Genomic DNA, 25,834 nt, shown 5'->3' with positions numbered 1-25,834 from the left:
CTGCTTGCCGCCGTCCACAGAAACACGACTGCCCTTGCCTCTCCCACTGGGATGCAGTCTTTACGGCTGGACTCCACTGAGGACAGTGAGAGGAGAGCCCCAGTTTCCCCAGTGATGGAGGGAGGGGCCGGGCTTTGGGAACATCAGGAAGATTTTCCTCTCGAAGCCTGACAATAACCTGAGGTAGGTTCTCCCACTGTACAGATGAGAACATTAGGGTCGGGGGTCGCAGAGCCAGTGAGAAAGTGCTGGGGGCGGGGTATGAGTGCGGCTCCCTGCTGCCACCTCACAGAGAAAGGCAGGGGCTGGAGGCGAAGCCTGCACCCTTACAACACAGGACGGTTAGAAACCCTACGGCAGCTAGTTAAACTCTGGGCTATTCCTCTGAGGCCAAGGGAAAGAGGAAAAGAAAAATAATAAAGACAGGAGGCAGGGCCTGAGCCAGCAAGCTGAGCAGCAAAGCCATCCGAGCGACCCGCGGAAGCTGGCACATCCCCGCCTGCGGCTTCCTGCCTCACCTGAGCTTAGGTGACTCGACAGCACAGGCTGCCAAGTGTCCCTAGGGCTGCCCTCCGAAGGGCAAGCGTGCCTGCGGCGGTGCTCCCAGTGCAGCAGTACAGAGCGGCCTGTTTCCTACACAAGTGGCAAAGCCCGTGTGCACGTCCGTCACTCACACGGCTTCACACCCACTACTCACCCTTCCGCACCCTGTGAGGCAACGCCGCGACCTGGGATGGCCAGGGCAGAGCTGTGGACGTGGGATCTGGACCACGCGCCAGCCCTGGGGGCAACGGATGATCCAACACAGAGAGAGCAGAATAAAGAGACAAGGGGATGGGGGCGGCGGGGACACAGGCCAATCGAGACCAGGCCTTGCTGAGAGGGTGGGCGACAAGAGGCACCCAAACGACGTGAGGAGCAGCGGGGCCCCCCCGGGCCCCCCCCCGGCCCCCCCCCCCCGGCGGGCGCAGCAGGGTGCGGGTGTGGCCACAGCAGAGGGAAGGCGCAGCAGCACAGGGGGCCGCAGCCAGGGGCTGTGCGGGGCCTGAGGCCCCAGCAACTCCACAGGAGAGCGAAAGCCAGTTCCCCCAGGCCACCGTGAGGAAGTGACAGCTGTGTTGACTTTCGGTACCATCAGCAGGACACCCAGGCTAAACAAGGGCTGCAGATGCAGAGCTTTCTGATCTAGTGCCAGGGAACCAGTCCGAAGTGAGGTCAGCAGATCCCCTGCTGTTCCCTCGCTACACACTCCCTTCCAACACCACAGACAAGAGGACAGCAGCAGCCAGCGTTCAGAGCCCCGGCTGCCGGCCAGCACGCCCTGAGCACTCGGCATGTGCGGCCTCCCAACCTCGGGACGGCTTGGCGGGCGAGCACTCTTCGAACACCATCACGCAAAGGGGGGACTCAGGCGGAGGAGAGAGAGCCAGGCACCTGGGCCCGCACCTTGGCCTCCTGCAGTCTCACACTTACCAAGCCTAGCTCGGGCTCCCGCAGCCGGGAGGGCCCCCCGCCCAGCACGCTGTACTGCGGCTTCTAGTGTCCGTGAAGCTGCCCCACTGCCCCAGAGGCTAAGACCATTCTCTCTCCTCCCCATACGCCGGAAGTCCACAACGGCGAGTACGGTGTCCACAACTGCGAGTACGGTGTCCACAACGGCGAGTACGGTGTCCCCACCGCCATGCTGCTCCCCCAGGGTGGTCAGCACTTGCTGTGGGCACAGAGGTCTGCTCAGGGAAAGAGGGACGGTCGTGACCAGGGCAATCATAAGGTGCCTCTTTCTTTAACCTCAGGCCTTGCCTGCAGGTGGCTCTTTTCTTCAGTACATTATGTAGAATTGTTAGGGTTCTCCCAAGTTCAGAGATGATAAAACAAATCTAACACGCAGCTCTGAGAAGTGACTCCACAGCAGGGTGCCCCGCCTTTCAGCCGCTAACCTGTGTTAGTGATTTATTCTCACATAAAATGATATTGTTCTTACTTACAGCAAAGCTAGGCCTTCAGAGCTAAAAGTTAACCAAAGTTATAATCTAAAGCTAACATTTTTTTCAACCCTAAAAAGACAGCGGAAAACATATACTAACAACCGTAAGTTTCATTCTTGGGTTACTGGCTAATGCATCCAGTTAAAATACTGAAAATATCGATATTATTTTTCCTCAGTATTTAAGAATCATAAGTCAACACGATTTCAGGTGGAAAATGCAGCTTAAATATTGTTAAGCCTTTCTCAGAAATTAACGTTGACCAAACAGATGTTAATTTCTTTAGTCTCCCACCAAAGGCTAGGAAACAGAGTAACATGGCTCTGAAATGACAGACAAAACAGAAAACTGCATTTATTTTTTAAATGAGTGCCGGGCAAGAGCAGCAGCTCAGCCTCCTCGGTACCTCGTTTCTGGATGAAGACCCTGAGCAGGGGGTTTGCACTGGAGACCGCCTTGCAGAAGTTGTCATCGTTGTTGATGGGCAGCAGGTCGCCGTGCACGTCCGCGTAGCCGATGGTCACCTCGGTGTTGGAGATGTGATGGGTGTGCACAACCAGCTTGTAGAAGTCTTCGAACTTTCCAGGCTTTTGACGGTCCAAGGAGAACCTTCGGAACTCAGCTCCAAACTACAACGAAATAGACAGCGGGTACGCGAACAGCAGGGAAAGGGCAGCAGAGTCGTGGCTTGTTCGCCTGACAAAGGAGCATTTACAGAGCCTCCAGGAGGCCTGGGACACAGCTGCGAACGGCACCCCAGTCCTCAGGGCTACGCGAGCCCAGAGGGGAGGGACCAGCTCACTCAGCATGGACCACGTCCTGAGTGCAGGACAGGCGCTGGAGCTCAGTTTGTGGGGGACCCTCACCTCATCTGAGGACGCTGGGGCGCATCTCCAGGCCCAGGCAACAGTGTCTGCACAACCCCGGGGCAGCCTTAGACACTCAAAGGTGGGAGGGAAGCAAAGGCCAGCTGCAACTTCTGAACTCTTTCCTAAGGGCAATGGGAAGTCCTGGAACAATTGTAATATTAAGGAAGGAAACGACTTGATATGATTTGCATTTTTAAAAAGACCAAACGGCTGCACTTCAAAAGGATCAGATGCTTCACAAATCTCTGGGGCAGTAGCATGGGTTCTGGACTGGCCAAAAGGACAGAGCAGGTCTTTTCAAAAAAGATGCTATTCACTCTCCTGTTGTAGGAAACATGCAGGGCCCACCTCCTTCCTGTCAGCCCCTGGCTCTGGCTCAGATGCCCACAGAGTTGCCTGCAGACCTCCAGGCCACCTGCCAGGAGAGGACCCTGGGTCAGCTCCCATGGGCCGACTGTCCAGCGATCTCAGGAGAGGACCCTGGGTCAGCTCCCATGGCCGGACTCTCCAGCGATCTAAGGACACTGCCTGTTTGTTCGGCCTGAGGCTGCTGGCTTAGGACATGCTGTTGTTCCTCACTTGCCAAAGGGACCTTTATTCATCAGGCAGGACAGATGCTGTGCTCTTGTATATAACTGACAACTAATTATATTGGTTCCAAAATACACAAAAATGAAATGTCTAATGTTTACACAAACTAATAGTTACATCATCTAGACATTATGTCAACTACTCAAGGGTAATGCGACCCAAACCATACAGGTGTGAGTGGTTCTAAACTTTGGGGAGGCATCAGAATCACCTGGAGGACCCCAGAGTTCTGGAACTGCCTGATTTGGAATGCAGCCCAGGAATGTGCATTTTTAACAAGTTCCCAGGAGAAGCTGATGGTGCTGGTCTGCAAAGCACACAGACAAAACCACAGATTTAAAGGGAATCAGTCTTCAGACCTCAACCTCCACAGATCTCTTAGAAACAGAGCCTCAGATCCCATTTCCCTTTTTAAAAGCAAAGGACAACACCCATCCTGCACTGCCCCGGGAACGAAAAACTTAAAATTTGGGAAAACCACCTTCAATGGCTAATCGAAACTAAAGCTTGGCTCCATAGGCCAGGGCCCAGGGGAGCACTCTCCCTCGTCCCCTGCTGTTGCCAGAGATGCCTCCCCTTGCGACGGGGTCCTCTCCCCTTTACTTAGAAGACAAGCACCGTTCTCCTTCTCCGTATTTTCTCCAAGCACTCACGAGAGCAGCTCACAGTGGGCAAGTCACACCCCACCCCTTACACACAGCGGAGACGTCCCGGCCGGCAAAACTGTTCCAGACACAAGACACAAGCAGACGACACAAGGTTAACGGGATTTTTCATAATCAGTTACCCAGTCACATCACGAATGTTTATTTCAATAGCAGTCAACCACCATCTTTCCAGTCTCATATATCTCACACATGCTGACTTCCAGAGCAATTAGTTTGTATCAGTATATGCCTTATTTTCACTAAATACACGAGAAGAGCTTCATCATGTCTAATGAAACCAGTAAGAGTATTTTTGACTTTTATATCTAATTCTCAGTTGAATATTCCCCCAAACTGGACACAACACACTCACTTTCATCAAGGGACACCAGGTAACTCTCATTCCTCTCCCTCCTGCTAGACTTATGCCGCATCCTGCAATTTAAGTAAGGAGAAACAGCATGCAGTAAATAAGTTAGTTCTGCAATGTTTTAGTCCTAACTGCACTTGGTAATTAATTTCAGATGAAATTTAATTTGTTTCTCAGTTCTTCTAATAATTTTCCTCAAAATACATGTTAATTTGAAGTGCAAATGAGTTCTGACTTTTTCCTGACAGAAAGTCTGATTTCTGTTGGATAAAGAGGCTGGCTTTGTCAATCCAGTTATATGTTGAATATGCTTCATATGCTGAATGAGTTCCACAGTTGGGCAAAGAGAGGTGTGAAATGTGATATGATAAAAGCATTTTTTCAAGCTTTTTTTTATTGTGGCAAAATATACATAACATAAAGTTCACCATCTTAACCATTCTTAAGTGTACAGTTCAGTGGCATTAAGTACATTCACACTGTTGTACAACCATCACCACCATCCATCTGCCTTAACTCTTTATCTTGTAAAATTGAAAGTCTATACCCGTTAAGCAATAACTACCCATTTCCCTGCCCCCCAGACCCTGGCAACCACCACCGTGCTTCCTCTCTCCCTCCCTGTCTCTCTCTCTCTCTCTCTCTCTCTCTCTCTCTATATATATATATATATATACACACACACACACACACACACATATATATATATGCATATAATTCTTTATCAGATACATGCTTTGTAAACATTTTCTCCCATTCTTTTACTCTGTGGATCTGGGTCCTTTAAGTAACCAGGGTGCTGGGAGGGAAAGCTGGACTTTTGATACAGTTCTGTAACTTACTTCCTAACCTAGGTCAGGCACAGTTAAGGCAAGTTTTTCATAAAACTTTCCTTAGTAAGTATTGAACTTCATTTGAAATTCGTAATCGAGTGAGCCATTTTACGGGTCTGATTATCGGATAATAGGTGAAGGAGTGAAGCTCAGCGGTCACCCTTTCGTGAGTCCTGCCGTGGGAACACAGTCCAGTGAGATGCTGAACACCTTAAAGGGGTGGTGAGTCTCCAGTGAACTTCAATGTTGGTTCAGGCATTTCATAGGGATCCCTCTACCCTAATGCAGTGGTCTCCAAATGTCACATATCCCCTCAAGAATTTTGAAAAACCTACCACTATGAAGAGGATAATATACTTTTAAGTTGGCATCTAAATTCTTCATAATAAAAATAGTTGCAAAGGATATAATTTCCAGCATGCTGTAAATATTTCATTTAAAAATATTTTATCATATGATCTTTTAAATACAGTCAGTGAAATCTAAATGCCATAGTGATTTGATACTACTATCACGCATTTTAAAATAGAATGAACAAGCTCTTTTATAACAATCAGAAATTCAACAAGGATGAGAAACCCCCGCTCGCCACAACTAGAGAAAGCCCATGCACCGCAACGAAGACCCAACGCAGCCAAAAAAAAAAAAAAAAAAGAAATTCAACAAGGTTCCTTTTTCTCTTTGATCTCTTGTTTCCATTACACTGCTCCAAGAGAATTTAACCCTGATATTTTATCCTAATAATTTATGCTTGATTACCCTATCACTCTTCTCTACAACAAAATTAGATAAATTGAAATTAAACATTTTCCCCAAGGCCATAAGGCTCTCTTTGTGAAAAATATTTCAAAGTTGTTTCTAATGGGTATAGAGTTCTAGTTTTGAAAAAAGGGAAGTGTTCTGGAGTGGATGCACAAAAATGTGAATGTAATTAACACTACTAAAGTGTACACTAAAAAACGGCTGAGACGGTAAATTTTATGTATGTGTATTTTATCACATTTATAAATCAAGTAATATAAAATAAACAAGAATAGATTTTTACAGTAAAAAAGTTTCTAGATTGAGTCATTACAATTATTAAATCAAGTTGGAACATAGTTATAAAACTTGACAAATGATTATTAGCCTTCCAAAGTAAACATTTAAAAAATCTTTTGTTTAACATAAAGTATTTATTGCTAATGAGGCAAGGGTAGCATCGATTCTTCTGTCGTTTCTTATTGTTGTGCTGTTGGCACTGAGAAGCCTTTTCACATGAAGGAGGACATAGCACAAAGATGCTCAGCCCCGTGAGTCTCACCAAGTCTCGGGCCAGAAGTAACCGCAGAGCAGCCTATCATTAGAATTATTTCAAACAATCTATTAGCTGACAATTCAATTAGGACCACTTTCAAGTTTGTTGAAAACAAAGAATTGGAAAATACTTGACTTAGAAGATTTATTGCCCAGTCATTAGAGCCATTCACTTTTTCAATTTCTGGTAACTATACCAAGAATTATACGACAATGAATCGTGCTGGCTAATTCCTTCATTTGGAGGCAACCTGTCTGATCTGATAGAACAGGGAAGTAAAAATATAAAATTAGTACCACATGTCAATATTTTTAAAAAATAAAATAGTTTTGTCATAATAAAGTTGGACCCTCACCTAACATCATTACAAAAATTAACTCGAAATGGATCCATGACCTAAATGTAAGGCCTAAAACTATAAAATTCTTAGACAAAAACATAGGGCAAAAGTTTCAGTCCATGAGGTTTGATAATGAGTTCTCGATATGACACCAAAAGCACAGGTAACAGAATTAAAAAAATAGACATTGGACTTCTTAAAAACTAAATTTTGTGCATCAAAGGACACTATCCACAGAGTAAAAAGGCTTTAAACAGTGATAAATACAGTCGTACCTCTGTATCAGCAGAATCCTAAGACACTCAAGTCCCTTATAAAATGCCACAGTACATGCATATAACCTACGCACACGCCCCACCCCCCATACTTTAAAGCAACTCTAGATGACATATAATACCTAATACAATGTAAACACTATGTAAATAGTTGTTAATACGATGTAAATAGTGGCCAGGGCACACCAAATTCAAGTTTTACTTTTTGAAAATTTCTGTAATTTTTATTCTGAGTATTTTCTATCCACAGTTGGTTGAATCCACGGATGCAGAACCTGTGGATACTGAGGGTCCACTGTATTCAGAATATATAAAGAATTCCTAAGCAAAATGTTATTCAGCCTTAAAGAGGAAAATTCTGGCATTTGCTACAGCACGGGACCCTGAGGACACTCTGCTCAATGAAATCAGTCAGTCATAAAAGGACAATACTGTATGATTCCACTTATATGAGGTACTCAGAGTCGTCAAAATCATAGAAAGTCCCATGGTGGTAGCCAGGGGCTTAGGAGGAGGGGAAAATGGTTAGTTATTGTTTAATGGGTATAGAGTTTCAATTTTATAAGATAAAAAGAGTTATGGGGATGAATGGTGATGGCTGCACAATAATGTGAATGTATTTAATATCACTAAACTTAAAAAATGATTAAGATGGCAAATTTTATGTTCTGTGTATTTTAAAAATTTATTTATTTGTTTGTTTATTTATTTATTTATTTTTGGCTGCGTTGGGTCTTCATTGCTGCGCGCAGGCTTTCTCTAGCTGCGGTGGGGGGGGGGGGCGCTTCGTCGTGGTGCGAGGGCTTCTCATTGCGGTGGCTTCTCTTGCTGCAGAGCATGGGCTCTAGGCGTGCGGGCTTCAGTAGTTGTGGCACCCGGGCTCAGTAGCTGTGGCTCATGGGCTTAGTTGCTCTGTGGCATGTGGGATCTTCCCGGACCAGGGCTCAAACCCGTGTCCCCTGCATTGGCAGGCAGACTCTCAAGCACTGCGCCACCAGGGAAGTCCCTGTTCTGTGTATTTTAACACAAATTAAAAAAAAAAGATCTAGGGTTCTTTGTCAAAATGGCTAATTCTAGATATGAGTCAAGAACTTTATATGAGCCCGTGAATCTCATCCTTCTAAGAAGCAAGGAATTATCAAAGACTATTAGGGTCTATATCAAAAGGACTCAGGGGGGCTCCCCTGGTGGCGCAGTGGTTGAGAATCTGCCTGCCAATGCAGGGGACACGGGTTCGAGCCCTGGTCTGGGAAGATCCCACATGCCGCGGAGCAACTGGGCCCGTGAGTCACAACTACTGAGCCTGCACGTCTGGAGCCTGTGCTCCGCAACAAGAGAGGCCGCGACAGTGAGAGGCCCACGCACCGCGATGAAGAGTGGCCCCCGCTTGCCACAACTAGAGCAAGCCCTTGCACAGAAACGAAGACCCAACACAGCCAAAAATGAATAAATAAATAAATAATAAGGAAAAAAAAATTAAAAAAAAAGAAAAAAAAGGACTCAGGAACTAGTTTGAATGATCTCCCAACAGCTGAAGATGGGACATTTGTGCATTTATCATCTATAAGGATAATAACTGCTATGGATTGGAACACATCCAATATGCATAAATAAGGCATATTTGTTTATAATGAGAACCAAAATTTTATTTTTTACTTTTTGGAGGATGCCAGGGAACCAACCTACTATTTTGTTTATAATGAGAACCAAAATTTTGTTTATTTGTTTATAATGAGAACCAAAATTTTATTTTTTACTTTTTGGAGGGTGCCAGGGAACCAACCTACTACTTTGAAAATAAGTAAATAAAAGGAAAGAATCAAGCATTTTCCCCAAAGAAACATCATTAATTATTGGGAAATTAACAGATGTAACAACTCCTTATTTCCCAAAGCTTTCAGATAAATTAACTGTTATTCCATTATTATCTTGATAATATTTATTGAATTTTACAGCTGACCCCACCTGTTATTCCTACAATAGGATAGTAAAAATGGGGGAGGGGGGTTCACCTCTTTAAATTTTTTACTTAGCTCAAATATGAAATAAGGATGTCAGTAAGCAAAAATGAATCGGCCTCTAAATGAAATTTACTTTTATTTCCTTTAAAAATATTACATAAATAATAAAATGATCATTATAATTAGAAAACAAAGATTTATCTACACATCTATTTTGACCCTCTTTCCCTTCAGGAAGAAGGGATACTTCTGACAAATGCTTGTTGAATGAATAATACCTAGAACTTAGTTGCTACAAAAGTAATATGCTATTGAGTACACTATGTTACTGATAAAGTTCTTTGTCAACAAGAAGCTTTTCCTTGGTCAAGAAGCAAGGAGACAAAAAAGAGTGGTAGAAACCAAGATAGCTAAGAGCTTGGGAAGTACAAGTTATTTGTTGTTCTAAATTAATCTTGAAGTACTTCTAGAGCAGTGGAGTCATGATCTGCAAAAATCTGCTCCTCCATAAAAGCAATAAGAACACTGGCAAAGATAGTAAAAAATCAACTTTTTGAGAATTCTGGAAATTAACCAAAGGTTTGCAAGCAATAATCCAAGGTGCATTTATTCCAGAAAAGCAGCTGAATCTCAGAACAGCAAGTTTTACAGTGTTTGAACTTGCCCCGTTCCTCAGCTTTGAAAACCAGCAGCCTAATAGCTTTACAGGGGGCAGAACTGGTTTGGAGCTCACCCAAAAGCCCCATACTTATAGAACTGTCATCTTTAAACCTGTCTCACAAGTCCCTGGAAAAGCCCTGTTCACAGGGTTTGTCTCTATGTGACCTGAGTCAGAGATCACTCATTGGGAAAAGCCCTTTCCTCAGGACATTTGTTAAGAACAATCAGCAGCAATTGTCTAATGATTAAAGATTATACAATAAAAGTTCCATTTTTAAATGGACTTTTTACAACATGAAGGAAATTATATCCTTTGTAACTATATTTATTACAAGAAAACTTAGATGTAAACTTCAAAATATGTCATCTGTTCTATAGAGGTAATTCTCAAAATTCTTTTAGGGGGTTGTAACATATGAAGATTACTGCATTAGGGTATAGGAATCTCTGCAAAAGTACCTGAGTCAAGTACCAGCTGGGACAAACACAATAAAAAGAAATGCTGGGGATTCCCACCTGTTAGGATGATTACTGTCAAGAAACAGAAAACAAGTATTAGTGAGGATATGGGGAAAGTGGAAGCCTTGTGCACTGTTGTTAGCAATGTAAAATGATATATCCACTGTAGAAAATAGCATGGAGGTTCCTCAAAAAATTAAGAATTACCATATGGCCCAGCAATTCCAATTCTGAGTATACATCCAAAATAACTGAAAGCAGGGTCTCAAAGAGATACTTGTACACTCATGTTCATAGCAGCATTATTCACAATAGTTTAAATGTAGGACCAACCCAAGTTTCTATCAACAGAAGAATGAATAAGCAAAATGTGCTTTATCCATGCAATGGAATATTATTCAGCCTTAAAAAAGGAAGGCAATTCTGGCATATGCTACAACATGGATGAACCTGGGAGACAGTATGCTCAGTGAAATAAGCCAGTCACAGGAAGACAAATACTGTATGACTCCACTTACATGATGTACTTAGAGTTATCACTATCATAGAGACAGAAAGTAGAGTGGTAATGCCAGGGGTTGGGGGAAGGGGAAATTGGAAGTTATTGGTTTTTTTTTTTGAAGGGAAGTCACTTAGTACACCTTCCTTTTTTTTTGGCTGCGCCATGCATCATGCAGGATCTTAGTTCCCCAAGCAGGGATTAAGCCCGTGCCCCCTGCCCTAACCACTGGACCGCCAGGGAATTCCCAGAAGTTACTGTTTAACAGGTATAGAGTTTCAGTTTAACAAGATGAAGAGTTAACGAGGATAAATACTGGCATGATTGCACAACAATGTGAATGCATTTAATACCATTAAACTGTACACCTAAAAATGGCTAAGATGGTAAATTTTATGTTATGTATATTTTACTACAATAGAAAAATGGAGGAAAATTTTTTAAATGCTGGGGAATGAGGTGTCCATAGAAGGCTTTGATAAGCTCTGATATATTCCTGGAAATATAAGGGCACATTCATGTGCAGGACTGTGCGCATGGTCAGGAAAGACATGAGAAGGTTGTAATCTCTCATATCTGGCTGACTTTGAGATTCTGTGCAATCAGGAAGTGAAAGCTAAAGCAAAGTTGTAAACTACTGAAGTGTTGAAGATGTGCCCCAATACGTACGTATAACCAAAAGGATTGGAGACTTATTGGTTCAAATCATTTGAGGAAATCTCTGTCCAATCATCAGGTGACCATTAAGCTAACTAAGCAGAGCTTCAGTGGTCACATATGAGAAAGAATACACTTTTTTACAGCATTAGTCCAGGAAAGTCACTCAACAAACAAACAGCAGCAACAACCACAAACCCCTGAGGGAAGAGTCTGGCTTTCAGAGTTATCAGGTCATATTATTTAAAATGTTTAGTTTTCAACAAAATTATGAGATATACAAAGAAATAGGAAAAAATGGCCAGAGTTAAATAAAACAGTCAATGCAAACTGTCCCTGAGGGTGCCCAGAAGTTGCACTTACTAGACAAAGATTTTTAGATAAGCTGCTATAAATATGTTCAAATTAAAGGAAACCATGTATAAAGACTAAAGGAAACCATAAAACAATGTCTCACCACTAGAAAATAATAAGAGACGAAAATCATTTTTTAAAAAAGAACCAAACAGAAATTCTAGAGTTGAAAATTATAATAACTGAAATGAAAAATTCCCTAGAGGGACTCAATAGTAGATTAGAGGTGGCAGAGAAAGAATCAGCAAACTTGAAGATAGGTCAATTTAGAGTAACCAGTCTGAGAAGCAAAAGAAAAAGGAATGAAGGAAAATGAACAGAGTCTCAGAGACATACTATCTGTGCCATACTATCAAGCATACCAAGAAACACATCTTGGAGAAACCCTAGAGGAGAAGAGAGAGAGAGAAAAAGGCTAAAGGATATCTGAAGAGATAGTGGCCAAAAACTCCCCAAAGCTGATGAAAAAGTTTAATCTACATATCCGAAAGTTCAACAAATTACAAGTAGAATAAACTCAGTGAGACCCACATCTAGATGCATCATAGTCAAACTACCAAACCCAAAACCAAAGAGAGAATCTTGAAAGCAGCAAGAGAATAACAATTTGTCATGTACAAATGATCCTCAATAAATTAACAACTGACTTCTCATCAGAAACCACGGAGGCTAAAATGCTGCGGAATGACATGTTCCAACTTGTGGGTGGAAAAAAGAATGTCAACCAAGAATTCTATACCCAGCAAAACTATCCTTCAAAATGAAGGAGAAATGAGACATTCTCAAATAAACAAAAACTGGGAGAATCTGTCACTAGCAGAACTGCCTTACAAAATACTAAAGCCATCCTTTAGGCTGACATGAAAGGACACTCTACATTAACTTAAATTCACATGATGAAATAAAGAGCACTGTTAAGAGTAACTACAGGGGGCTTCCCTGGTGGCGCAGTGGTTGAAAATCTGCCTTCCAATGCAGGGGACACGGGTTTGAGCCCTGGTCTGGGAAGATCCCACGTGCCGCGGAGCAACTGGGCCCGTGAGCCACAACTGCTGAGCCTGCGCGTCTGGAGCCTGTGCTCCGCAACGGGAGAGGCCGTGACAGTGAGAGGCCCGCGCACCGCGATGAAGAGTGGCCCCTGCTTGCCGCAACTAGAGAAGGCCCTCGCACAGAAACGAAGACCCAACACAGCCAAAAAATAAAAATAAATAAATAAATAAATTTATGAAAAAAAAAGTAACTATATAGGAAAATAAATAACTACATAGGTATGTACAAATGTGTTGTTGTTTGCTTGTAACTTTTTCTTCTCTCTGATTAAAAGACAACTGCAAGGACTTCCCTGGTGGCGCAGTGGTTAAGAATCCTCCGGCCAATGCAGGGGACGCGGGTTCAAGCCCTAGTCTGGGAAAATCCCACATGCTGTGGAGCAACTAAGCCTGTGCGCCACAACTACTGAGCCTGCACTCTAGAGCCCGCGAGCCACAACTACTGAGCCTGAGTGCCACGACTATTGAAGCCCGAGCACCTAGAGCCCGTGCTCTGCAACAAGAGAAGCCACTGCAATGAGAAGCTCGCGCACTGCAACGAAGAGTAGCCCCTGCTCGCCGCAACTAGAGAAAGTCCACGTGCAACAATGAAGACCCAACACAGCCAAAAATAAATAATAAATAAATTTATTTAAAAATAAATAAATAAAAGACAACTGCAGAAAGCAATAATTATACAAGTGTTTGATAAAGTTAAATAAAAATGTACTTTGTATGAGAATAATAACACCAAGGAGAGGGGTGGAAACAGAGATATATTGGAGCAAAGTACTTGTTTTTTATTGAAATTAAGTTGCTATTAATATAAACTAGATTGTTTTAAATTAAGATGTTAATTGTAACCCTCAGGGCAATCACTAAGTAAACAATTCAGAAAAAATGCAGTAACAGAAACAAAAAGGGAATTAAAATGGTACACTAAAAAATATCTAGTTAATACAAAAGACAGCAGTAATAGAGGAAGAAAGGAAGAAAAAGACATAAGACGTATAGAAAATACAAAGCAAAATGACAGGAGTATATCCTCCTAGCTTATCAATAATTACATTAAATGTAAATACTAAATGCTCCAATTAAAAGACAGAGATTGGCAAAATGAGTTTTAAAAAGAATCATGATCCAAATAGATGGTGCCTACCGGAACCATGCTTTAAATTCAAGGAAACAAGTAGGTTGAAAGAGGATGGGAAAAAATATACCATGCAAACAGTACAAAAAAGAGTGCTAAGTGGCTATACTAACAGCAGGCAAAATAAACTTTAAGACAAAAATTGTTACTAGAGACAAAGAAAGATATTTTACAATGATAAGAAGGTCATTTCATGAGGGAAACATAAAAATTTAAACATTTATGCACCAAACAACAGAGCTCCAAAATACACGAAGCGAAAAGAGACAAAACTTGAAGGAAGAAATAGACAATTCAACAATGAATGTTGGAGGGACTTCCCTGGTGGTCTCGGGGCTAAGACTCCGAGCTCCCAATGCAGGGGGCCCAGGTTCAATCCCTGGTGAGGGAACTGGATCCCACATGCCGCAACTAAGAGTTCACATGCCGCAACCAAAGATCCCGAATGCCACAACTAAAAGATCCCGCATGCCACAACGAAGACCTGGTGCAGCCAAATAAATAAATAAGTAAATATTTTAAAAAACTATTAAAAAAACAATGAGTGTTGGAAACTTCAATATCCCACTTTCATTACAGAATAGAACTAGACAGAAGATCAAAAAGGAAATAGAAGACAACACTAGACCTAACAGTCTATACAACATGCCACCAAACAACTGTGGAATGCACATTCTTCTCAAGTGAACATGGAACATTCTCCAGGATAGACCACATTTTAGACCCTATAACAAGTCTTAATAAATTTAAAAGGATTGAAATTATACAAAATATGTCTTCCAACCAAAATGGAATGAAATTAGAAATCAATAATAGAAGGAAATTGGGTAAAGTCACAAATATGTGGAAATTAAACAACACACTCCTAAATAACCAATGGGTTAAAGAAGAAATCACAAGGGAAATTAGCAAATACAGAGAGATTAAAGAAAATGAAAACATACCATACCAAAATTTATGGGTATCAGCTAAAGCAGTGCTTAGAGGAAATTCACAGCTATAAACACCCATAGTAATAGAAGAAGAAAGGTATCAAAACAGTAACCTAAACTACCACCATTAGAAACTAAAAAAGCACAAAAATTACCCAATGCAAGCAGAAAGTAAGAAATTATAGAGATTAGAACAGAATGAATGTGATAGAGAATAGAAAAAAATATAGAAAATAACAAAACCAAAAATTGGTTCTTTGAAAAGATCAAAGATCAACAAAAGTGACAAATCTTTAAGTAGGTGGGCCAAGAAAAAAAGAAGATTCAAACTACTAAAATCAGGAATGAAAGAGGAAACATTACTATTGAGCTTAAGGAATTAAGAAGGATCATAAGCATCCCAGTAGTAACAATCACACCTAACACCCAAGAAACTCCTTGAAGAATCGACTGATTCTAGAACTGGTACACAAAATACATAAGATGAGCCTAGGAAATTTTATAATACCAGAAAGTAAGAAAGTGCTGAAAACAGAAACAAAACACATAATCATGGGGGTATGTCAAAGGAAACAGGAACCAATTGAAAAAGCTCCCAATTGCTGAAGCTGGAACAATATGAGCAACAAAATCAATAAAGTACACTGGATTATAACTCAGCATACAAAATAAATGTCCATGTGTCCATAATGACATAATAAATGGTGAATAAATAAATGGGAGAGAATAGACAGATCTCCCATGCAGAAGAATACCAAATAATTTATGTAGATACACCACCTTCAAGGAGGTAGAACATAACTCCTTAAGTGTAGGCTGCACACAGAGTTCATTCCAAAGAGTACAGTATGGAAAGGGAGAGAAAGAATAACTTTAAGTGGAGAAATCTGGCAAACATTCTCAGCCAGGTCATCAAGGTCAACATCAATAGTGATAAGCCATGTTGACAGCATGTACTCTTGATATGATGTGATGAAAATGGCACTTTACCTCTGTGGTCTTCCTCCCCAAAACCTATAATCCCAGTATAATAATGAGGAACACAACAGGCAAATCCCAACTGAAGGACAATCCACAAAGTATCTGACCATTACTCCTTCAAACTGCTGAGGTCGTTGCTTGAGCTGCTACAACAAAATACCATAGACTGGGTAGTTTAAACAACAAGTATTTTTGCCTCACAGTTCTGGAGGCTGGGAAGTCCAGGTGCTGGCAGATTCAGTATCTGGTGAGAGCTCTCTTCCTGATTTGCTGATGGCCGCCTTCTTGCTGTGTGTCCTCACATGATGGAGAGCTCATGCATCTTTTCCTCTTTTTATAAGGACATTAATTCCATCATGAGGCTCCTACCCTCATAACCTAATCTAACCCTAATTACCTCCCAAAGGCCTCATACCTCCAAATACCTACAGTCAAATTGGGGATTAGGGCTTCAACATATGAACTGAATTCAACATTCAATTCATAGAGGTAATAAAAAACAATTAAAGTCAGAGAAATTGTCATGGTCAAGAGGAGCCTAAGGAGACATCACACAAATATGATGTGGTATCCTGTACAGGATTTTGAAACGTTAGGCTAAAAAGAATACTAGGTGAGAACTAAGGAAAAATAAAGTATGTACTTCAATTAAATGTATCAATATTTACAGACTATAACAAATGTACCACTAGATTTTATTTTATTAACATTAGATGTTAATAACAGAGGAAACTAGATGTGGCACATATATGGAAACTCTCTGTACTGTCTTTGCAACTTTTCTGTAAATCTAAAGCTGTCCTAAAATTAAAAGTTTATTTTTTAAGAGTATGACAAGGGAATACTACTAATAACTCTGTGTCAACAAATTTGATAACCGAGATGAAAAGGACAAATTGGTAGAAATACACAGATTACCAAAACTGACTCAAGAATAAATAGACAATCTGATTAAACTTATTGCAAGGTATTTATTTAGTAATTTTCAAACTGCCCACAAAGAAAAGCCGATGCCCATATGGCTTCACTGGAGAATTCTAGTAAACAGTTACAAAAATAATACCAATCCTTCACAAATCTTCTAAAAAGTAAAAGAGGAAGGAACATTTTCCAACTTATTCTATGAAGTCAGTATTACCCTGGCAAAGCCAGAAAAAGACATTACAGGAAAAGAAAACAAATCAACATCCACTGTGAATAGAAACACAGAAATTCTCAACAAAATACTAGCAAGCCATATCCAGCAAAGGACTATATAAAAAGGACAATACATCATGACCAGTGAGATTCATCACAGGAACACAAGGTCAGTTTAACACCTAAAAATCAATGTAGTATATAATAGTAATAAAGAGCAAAGCCACGTGATCATCTCAATAGATGCAGAAAGAGCATTTGACAAATGCTCATTTGACATCACCTTTTAATGATCTAAAATACTCAATGAATTAAGAATATAAGGGGACTTCTCCACCCTGATAGAGGGCATCTAAGAAAACTCATATGTAACCTCTGGAAATTAATAAAGGAGACCTCAACTAAAATTAGAGTCAGGAATGACCTGTAGAGGGAGCTCTCACGCATTCTCACTCACCATCATTTGCATGCCCCGAACTTCATGTGCATGCCCCACAGGAAGAAGCATGCCTTGCACTCCCAGACAGGAAGTGACTACATTACTATCCCAAAGGAAGAATTTCTCCTTGCTCAGCAACAGTTCAGCCAATGGGAAACATCACAGCTCGACCAAGGAGAAGCCGTCACCATACTGAACTCCTACCTTCCTCCAATGAACTTTCACTTAGAACAACCCCTGCAGCTTCCCCCTTTTCCCCATAAAAGCAGACTCCCTTCCTTTGTTCTCTGGACATGCCTGTGGTTTGCCATAGACTGCATGTCTCAAACTGCAATTTTTTTGCTGTTCCCAAACAAACCCTATTTGTTGGTAAAATAACTGATTGTTTTAGGTTAACAACTCATACTTAACGGTTAAAGACAGAATGATTTCACCCTGAGATGAGGAACAAGAAAAGAATTTCCACTTTCACATCTACTATTTAACACTGTTCTACAGGTTCTACCCAGGGCACTTAGGGAAGACAATAAAAGACATCCAGATTGGAAAGGAAGAATTAAAAATACATCTGTTCCCATCTGATATGTTCTTACATGTAGAAAGTCCTAAGGAATCTGGAAGAATTAATTATTAGACCTAATAGATGAGTTCAGCATGGTTGCAGGATACAGTATCAACACACAAATATAAATTTATTTCTGTACACTAACAATGAACAATCTGAAAATGAAATTAAGAAAATTTCACTTACAATAGCATCAAAAAGGATTAAAGTATTTAGGAATAAATCTAACAAAAGAAGTGAAAGACTTGTACACTGAAAACTACAGAATAGTGTACAGAATATTGTTGAAAAATTAAAGAAGACCTAAATAGTGTGAGCACATATATGGACATCTAAAAAGGACAAAACAAAACAGCTTTCAATTCATAAAGTAAGACGGCTGGGAATATTAGTCATCTTGCTCTTCATTTCTAACACATTAACTACAATTCCCTGATGAGTTCCCATTTTGGCAAATATTTTTCTCAAAGTTATTGGCAGATGTCTCCAGGGAGCAGATGGTTACCTATGGCATGAAAGGAAGGGGCAGGGAAGGAAACAAGATATTCAGTGCTTATGAAGCACAAGACTTAATACTGTTAAGATGGCAATGATCCCCAACTTGACTGCAAATTCATTTCAAGCCCTATCAAAATCCTCGCTGCCCTTTTGCAGTAATCGGCAAGCTGTTCCTAAAATTTATATGGAAATGCAAGGGACCCAGAAAATCCAAAAGATTCTTGCAAAAGAAGAACAGGGAGGACTCACACTTCTTAATTTCAAAACTTGCAGACTAATTCTGGCAAAGAAGTAGACATATAATCAATATTACAGAATTGGGAGTCCAGGAAAATAACACTTATATTTGTGATCAATTGATTTTTGACAAGAATGCTAAGGCAATTCAGTAGTGGAAGAGAATAGTCTTTTCAACAAATGGTGCTGGGGCAATCTGATACTCACAGGCAAAACAATTAAGTTGGACTCCTACCTCATATCATATACAGCTAAACTAAAATTGGATCATAGACGTAAATGTGAGAGCTAAAATTATAAAACTCTTAGAAGAATACATAGGATTAAATTTATTACTTCACTTAGGCAATGATTTCTTCGATATGATACTAAAAGCATAAGCAACAAAAGAATAAATTAGATAAATTGGCCTTCATCAAAACTGACAATGTTGTGCATCAAGAAAGTGAAAAGATAATCTACATACTGGGAGGAAAATTCTGCAAATCATATATAATGTACTTGTACCAAAAATATATAAAGACCCATTAAAACTCAACAATGAAAAGACAAACAACCCTATTAAAATGGGCAAAGGACTTGAACAGACATTTCTCCAAAGAAGATATACACATAGCCAATAAACACATGAAAAGATGCTCAACATCATTAGTCATTAGGAAAATGCAAATCAAAACTGTAATAAGCCACCATTTCATCCACTATGATGACTACAATCAAAGAGGTAGATGACAGGGACTTCCCTGGCAGTCCAGTGGTTAAGACTCCACGTTTCCACTGCAGGGGGCATGTGGTAGATCCCTGGTCAGGGAACTAAGATCCCACATGCAATGAGGTGCAGCCAGAAAAAAAAAAAAAAAAAAAAAAGATAGATGACAATGTGTTGGTAAGAATGTGAAGGAGTCTGAACTCTCTCATACATTTCTGGTAGGAATATAAAATATGTGTCTGTTTTGGTAATCAGTTTGGCTCCTAAAAATGTTGAACAAAGAGTTGCCATGTGGCCCAGAAATTTCACCCCCAGGTATGTACCCAAGATAAATGAACACATAAAAACTTGTACATGAATGTTCACAGCAGCATTGTTCACAACAGCCAAAGAGTGAAAACTATCCAAATGTCCATCAACTGATGAATGGATAAACAAAAAGTGGTATATACCCTTATTAGTGAATATTACTCAGCCATAATAAGGAATGAAGTATGATATATGCTGCGACAAATTTGAACCTTGAAAACATTATGGTTAATGAAAGACGTCAGACACATAAGACCATATACTGTATGATTCTATTTATATGAAATGTACAGAATAGGCAAATTCATAAAGAAAGTAGACTAGTGGTTTCTAGGAACTAGAAGTAGAAAGGAATTGAGAATGGCTGCCAGTCGGTATGGGGTTTCTTTTTGGGGTGAAGAAAATGTTCTAAAATTAAATAATGGTAATGATTGCACAACTCTGTGAAAATACTAAAAACTACTGAATTTACACTTTAAAGGTATGAATTTTATTTCATATAAATTACAGCTTACAGAGCTGTGTTTTTAACTTTCACTTCAAAGAATAATTTTTTTAAACCGCCAATTGAAGGCTTATTGGCAGTTGCGTTGAGAAATATGGAAACCCCGGGAGACGGTGGTGGGCTGGCTGGTGCACACGGAGGCTCTGCTTTTGCCCCAGGAAATCCCAAGAGGCCAAGGGTCCAAGCATCGGCTGCCAGCACACCTCAGTTAAGAAGACGAAGACTTACAAAGAACTCAGGGAAGCCCCCCCCCGCCTCCCCGCCACCATTACTGCTGGCCCTTGCAGAGGAGAACAGGATGTGAGACTTCGTCCAAGCTGGTAGGGCAAGCTTTTCCAGTTCTAATTGGTCCAACAGCGTAGAACTGGTAGGGAAGACAGAGGGCAGGCACTCTGAACAGGGCAGAACTTGCCTCCTTCACACGCCCATCTCCACCCTGACCCCAAACTGCAAAAGGCCCTCAATCCCTCTCATCCAATTTAGAAGCTAAAACTTCATATGAATGCTGCTTTTGGAGCCACAAGGCTCTGGCAATGCAAATGTATTTTCATCATTCAATGTCACGTGACTCCAAGGTTAGTTCATTACCATTACCATAATTATCTCTTACTTTCCAGGTTAAAAATATTAAAAATGTAAAATTTTCTTTTTCTTAATACCTAAGGAGTTCTCTCTACAGTTATCCACACGTTTAAACAAATCCCTTTTGTATGGAAACATATTGAATCCAGAGTGTGAAAGGCTCACTTGGTGTGCACTGCAAGTCTTGTTAGCTGTCTTCACGCCCACAATTAAATCATAAGCTTCCCCAGTGGAAGTGCACTTCCAAGCTCCTATGCTGAGGGTCTCAGAGAGGGAGATTTGCCCAAAGCCATAGAGCTACTTGATTCCAGGCTGGAAATAAACCCCATTTCCTGACTCTGGTCCTGTGTTCCATCTGCAGCACTAAGCTGCTGCCACTTCAAGCCAACCAAAAAGTTCATTCTTTTTACAACTGAAATCATGGCCCCAGGTTTCATCTTAAACTCACTTAGCTACTATTTACTTAAAAACTCTAAAATGGCACATTTTTGATAATTAAGATGCATCTCTGGCTTAATACCATTCCCAAAGAAACTGAGTCTGAGTAAAGCAGCTGCCATCCTCCTGTGGTCTAACGTCAAAGGCAAGGGTAGGAGAATTATAAATGGTATTGTCTTCTCACCTAGGTCCTTTCCCACTGTTGTCTTTCTAACTAGGGAGGGCTCCTAGGGCCTGAACCCCACGTGATGTCCCTCGACGGCCCCAGGGATGGCCAACCAATCACCTTTTCCATCAGTTGGGGAAAGGCTGTGAGAGGTAAAGGTGCACCCGTGGCTGTGTCTCTAACAGCTACCTGGGGGCAGGAAATGCACCACACTTCTGTTACTTTCAAGCTGCCCTCTCCTAGATGTAGGGTTAGGGTTAGGGTTAGGAAACACCGTTTCCATCAGTTGGGGAAAGGCTGTGAGAGGTAAAGGTGCACCCGTGGCTGTGTCTCTAACAGCTACCTGGGGGCAGGAAATGCACCACACTCCTGTTACTTTCAAGCTGCCCCCTCCTAGATGTAAGCAGCCAAAATCCAGAGGCGAAGGGTGCTCTTGGTCACTCTTTGCCACAGTGTCTGACTCAATCACCCCAAGCCCCAGCTCACCTCCCCTTTCAGGCTGGCTTTCACAAAAAAGGGGAATTGAACTTTAAGGACAAAGGTCTGTAACTCTGAATTTCTATCCTCCTTCATCATTTCCTTAAGATACGCTGCTGTTTTTAAAAAAGCATCCTTTCCTCTCCTGCATGCAACTCACGGTAATCTTCGCCTCAGAGGCAGTCAGAAAAGCTGACCGCATATGCCTGTGAACATAGTCACTCTGGAGAAACCAGCAAGATTCATGCTGGACCGAAAAAGAGGCGGAAACGTCAAGGGCTGGTGTCTGGTATGACACTTGAGGTGCCACTGGAGCCCAGGGCTCACTGGCCTGCGGCCATTCCAGTCCTACCTGGGCCAGGAGGGACAGCTGACTGAGAGAGCTCTGCACTGGGGGAGAGGACGCTCCTCCAGGCTTCTCCAACATGTGTGCTTTTTAAACAATTAGGATCACACAGTTTGGTACATTTATCTTTATGGTTTGAATGGGATAGAACCATACAGCTCAAAATTCAAAAGGAATCCCAGCCACCCAGTGTCCGCTCCACAGGAACCAATGATTTCAGTCCTACGTGCCTTCAAAAGGCATCTCCTGCATGTAAAAGCAATATCTGTGACTTGTATCCATATTCCCTCTTTTTTAAACAGTAGCATACTGTATGCACTGGTCTACTCTGCGCATTTTCCACTTATCTGCTGTACTTGAAAAACATTCTTTTACTGAATGCTTGTGGTCCTATGAGGTAGGCCTCTCGAACCTGCACGTCATCTGGCTCCTGGCTTGTAAGGTGCCCACAGGGACGTGATGAGGTATCGTCAGACTCACCAGGCAAGGCCAGAGGAGCCAGGCATGAAGGAGGAGTCTTTACCTGTTGAAATCTGCTTAGTTACTGAGTCACTTATAAGCTACCCCCCAAACCCCAAGCAGCCACAAACTTTCAATTACCATATGAGCGATAGCAGGAAACTGCCACCAGACCACAAGCCCGTGAGTGCAGGGTCTGGTTGCTGCAGCCTAGCACGGTCCCCGGTATACAGTAGGCACTCAAATCTTTATTGAATTAATGAAATAAACCTGTGTTAACCAGTTTCAAAATAAAATTCTGTAAGCTGACATTGCCGGACAAAACAGGAATGCAGAAGATGTGAGCACGGAGTCACCACCCAGGCCCCGTGCCTCACACCAGCCCTGCCGCATCCCATCCACCTGAGGCCGAATGCCAGCCCGCCCCTGCCCACCACATGTCAGCACAGAAGTGAAGACGTCTTCACCAGCAAAGGCACTGTTCCAGTGAATATTTGCAAAGGGGTGTGTGACCTGGCCGGTGTGACACACTCTGGCTCTGCCTTTGGTTCAGAGGGCACAGCTCAACATCAGGTGCCAGTTTTAGGACACAGAGGCTCGGGGGGTCTCAGTTAGACCCAGTGGCTGCCTGAAGGTGTGCCCTCCACTGGAGACCACGCGGTGGGCACCCTGCATTTGCGGCAGGAAGGTAGACCCCGAGCCTCTAGGTCGCTCCCACCACCACTGCCCGCCCCACACCCTCCCTGCAGCAGAACTGACCCTAGAAAGAGGAGGACATCCGAGAAGCATCTTTTGCTTTTGCCGCTCCCTTTCACAAGAGAGGCCCCAAGAACCACCAGGACACTTTTACAAAAGTGTCGTTTCATGTGACATGTGTCTCTTCACTCCTCCAAACTACCAAGTGGGAAATTTTTTTAAAAAAATTAATTAATTTATTTATTTTTGGCTGTGTTGGGTCTTCGTTTCTGTGCGAGGGCTTTCTCCAGTTGTGGCAAGTGGGGGCCACTCTTCGTCGCGGTGCGCGGACCTCTCACTATCGCGGCCTCTCTTGTTGCGGAGCACAGGCTCCAGACGCGCAGGCTCAGTAGTTGTGGCTCACGGGCCCAGTTGCTCCGTGGCATGTGGGATCTTCCCAGACCAGGGCTCGAACCCGTGTCCCCTGCACTGGCAGGCAGATTCTCAACCACTGCGCCACCAGGGAAGCCCCCACTTTTTTTTTTTTTTTTTTTTTGATGTGGACCATTTTTAAAGTCTTTATTGAATTTGTTACAATATTGCTTCTGTTTTATGCTTTGGTTTTTTGGCCTCGGGGCATGTGGGATCTTAGCTCCCCGACCAGGGATAGAACCCGCACCCCCTTCACTGGAAGGCGAAATCTTAACCACTGGACCGCCAGGGAAGTACCCCAAGGAGGAACTTATTCATTGAAAAAATATTTTCATGCGCTGGACTTTATAGCTGCAAAAAGAAAAATATGGTCTCCATTTTATCCCCACTGACCCTGGCATAGAGCAGGCACTCAAAGTACATCGGCTGAGTGGACAGCTAGTGATAAGGTATGGCCCCTGCTCTCACTCACGCAGAGAATATCCATGGAGAGGTTCCAAGAAGCAGGTACGACCCCTCACACTGGGGCACGTGAGTGAAAAACAGAAAAAAACAGAAAAAATGTCTGCCCTCATGAGACTTACATACTAGTGGGGAGGACAGACAGCAAACAGTAAAAATAGTGAATAAGTAGATCCTACAGTGTGTTAGAAAGTGGTAAGTGCCATGGGGAGAAGGAGACAATGGTAAGGAGATGGGCTGATGGAAGCCACGTGTTTTCCATAACCTGCCGGAAGCTACATAGGAGCACAGACCACGGCAGCTCAAAGGCCTGCTGGATCCCTTCCACAGGGCCTGGACGGGTCACCCCGGCACTACAGCTCTCTGGGCTTCAGGTACCCCATCTGTAGGATGGGGCGACTGTAAGGTTTTATGCACACAGAGCAGGTTAGCTGCTTCTGATCACTGTAACAATTTAACGATTACTGTGAAAGCAGTACTTTCCTTGAAAAATCTTCAGGGCTATACTCTTCCCAGTGATCCTGAGACTGCCCTAATCTTGACGGACCAAGGAGGATGCTAGATGCTAAATCTTCTCATTCCAATAGCCACTGACTGCTCCCTGGCAGGGGCCTGGGGCTGAAGCACCCAGGATTCCTTGGCTCATTTTCCTATTGCAAAATGTTGTGTTTGTCTTGAAGATACTCCTGAGGGTTATCCAGGGGGCTACTGTGTCCTTCCACACACGAACGACCCCTTATAATTAAAGTCTGTCTTACAACGCAGACTTAAAACGACGCACACGCGTTACCCAGCCTTCTGAGCCGCTCACTGCAGGAAGCGACCCAGCCCAGCACTCTGGACCCTGTGGTAGAGGCTCCGCCCCCAGGCGACCCCACCCCAAGGCACCACCCCATACCAAGGCCACGACCCCAGGCCTCTCAGGTGACAGCAACCACAGGAAGTCATCAGAAGCACAGGTAGATTCTGATGGAAAATCTTCATCAAAATATGGTGAAAAAAGGAAACTGTAAAAGCTCGTCAAACAGGTGAAGCATGCGTGCAGGATGAAATATGATGAAGCCAACGGAAGTGCCGTTTTAGCGCTCAAGGAAGCCTTTACAATATGGAAAGTGAAAGAAAACACAACCCAACGGTAAATCCACAGTGTGATCCCAATCAGGTTGAAAATTACTTGGGTGCAACACAGAACAAAGCAGCAAGGCCCAACCCCGGGCCTGGGACTCCTGCCTAAGCCAAGAGCCCGGGGAGCTGTGTACACCTGGCCCACCTTCGGCCAGTGAAGTCAGGCTCTCTGGGCTGGGCCCAGGCACAGGGAGTTCTACAGTGTTCTAGCTCCTGCTCAAGGTGTGCTCCCTGAAGCAGCAGCTCCAGCATCACATGCAACCTGCTGGAGATGCAGGACCTCAGGCCCCAGGCCCAGGGAATCACAATCTGCATTCTAACAAGATTCCCAGTAACCCAGGTGCACACTAAAGTCTCAAAAGCAGTGTCATAAACATCCCAGTAA

The 25,834-nt window shown here is 42.5% G+C and overlaps 1 protein-coding gene across 1 annotated transcript in view; it reads right to left on the bottom strand.

Moving 5' to 3' along the window:
- The window catches only part of PARD6G (par-6 family cell polarity regulator gamma), a 107,261-nt gene that overhangs the window by 67,740 nt on the left and 13,687 nt on the right, over nucleotides 1-25,834 (bottom strand). The window contains exon 2 of the mRNA XM_061169585.1: nucleotides 2,392-2,614. Within this exon, the coding sequence (XP_061025568.1) occupies nucleotides 2,392-2,614 (223 nt within the window). The remainder of the gene's footprint in view (nucleotides 1-2,391; nucleotides 2,615-25,834) is intronic.

The sequence above is a fragment of the Eubalaena glacialis genome, chromosome 15 (genome assembly GCF_028564815.1).
Source record: "Eubalaena glacialis isolate mEubGla1 chromosome 15, mEubGla1.1.hap2.+ XY, whole genome shotgun sequence".
Taxonomy (NCBI): Eukaryota; Metazoa; Chordata; class Mammalia; order Artiodactyla; family Balaenidae; genus Eubalaena; species Eubalaena glacialis.
This window is presented reverse-complemented; position numbering and strand designations above follow the sequence as displayed.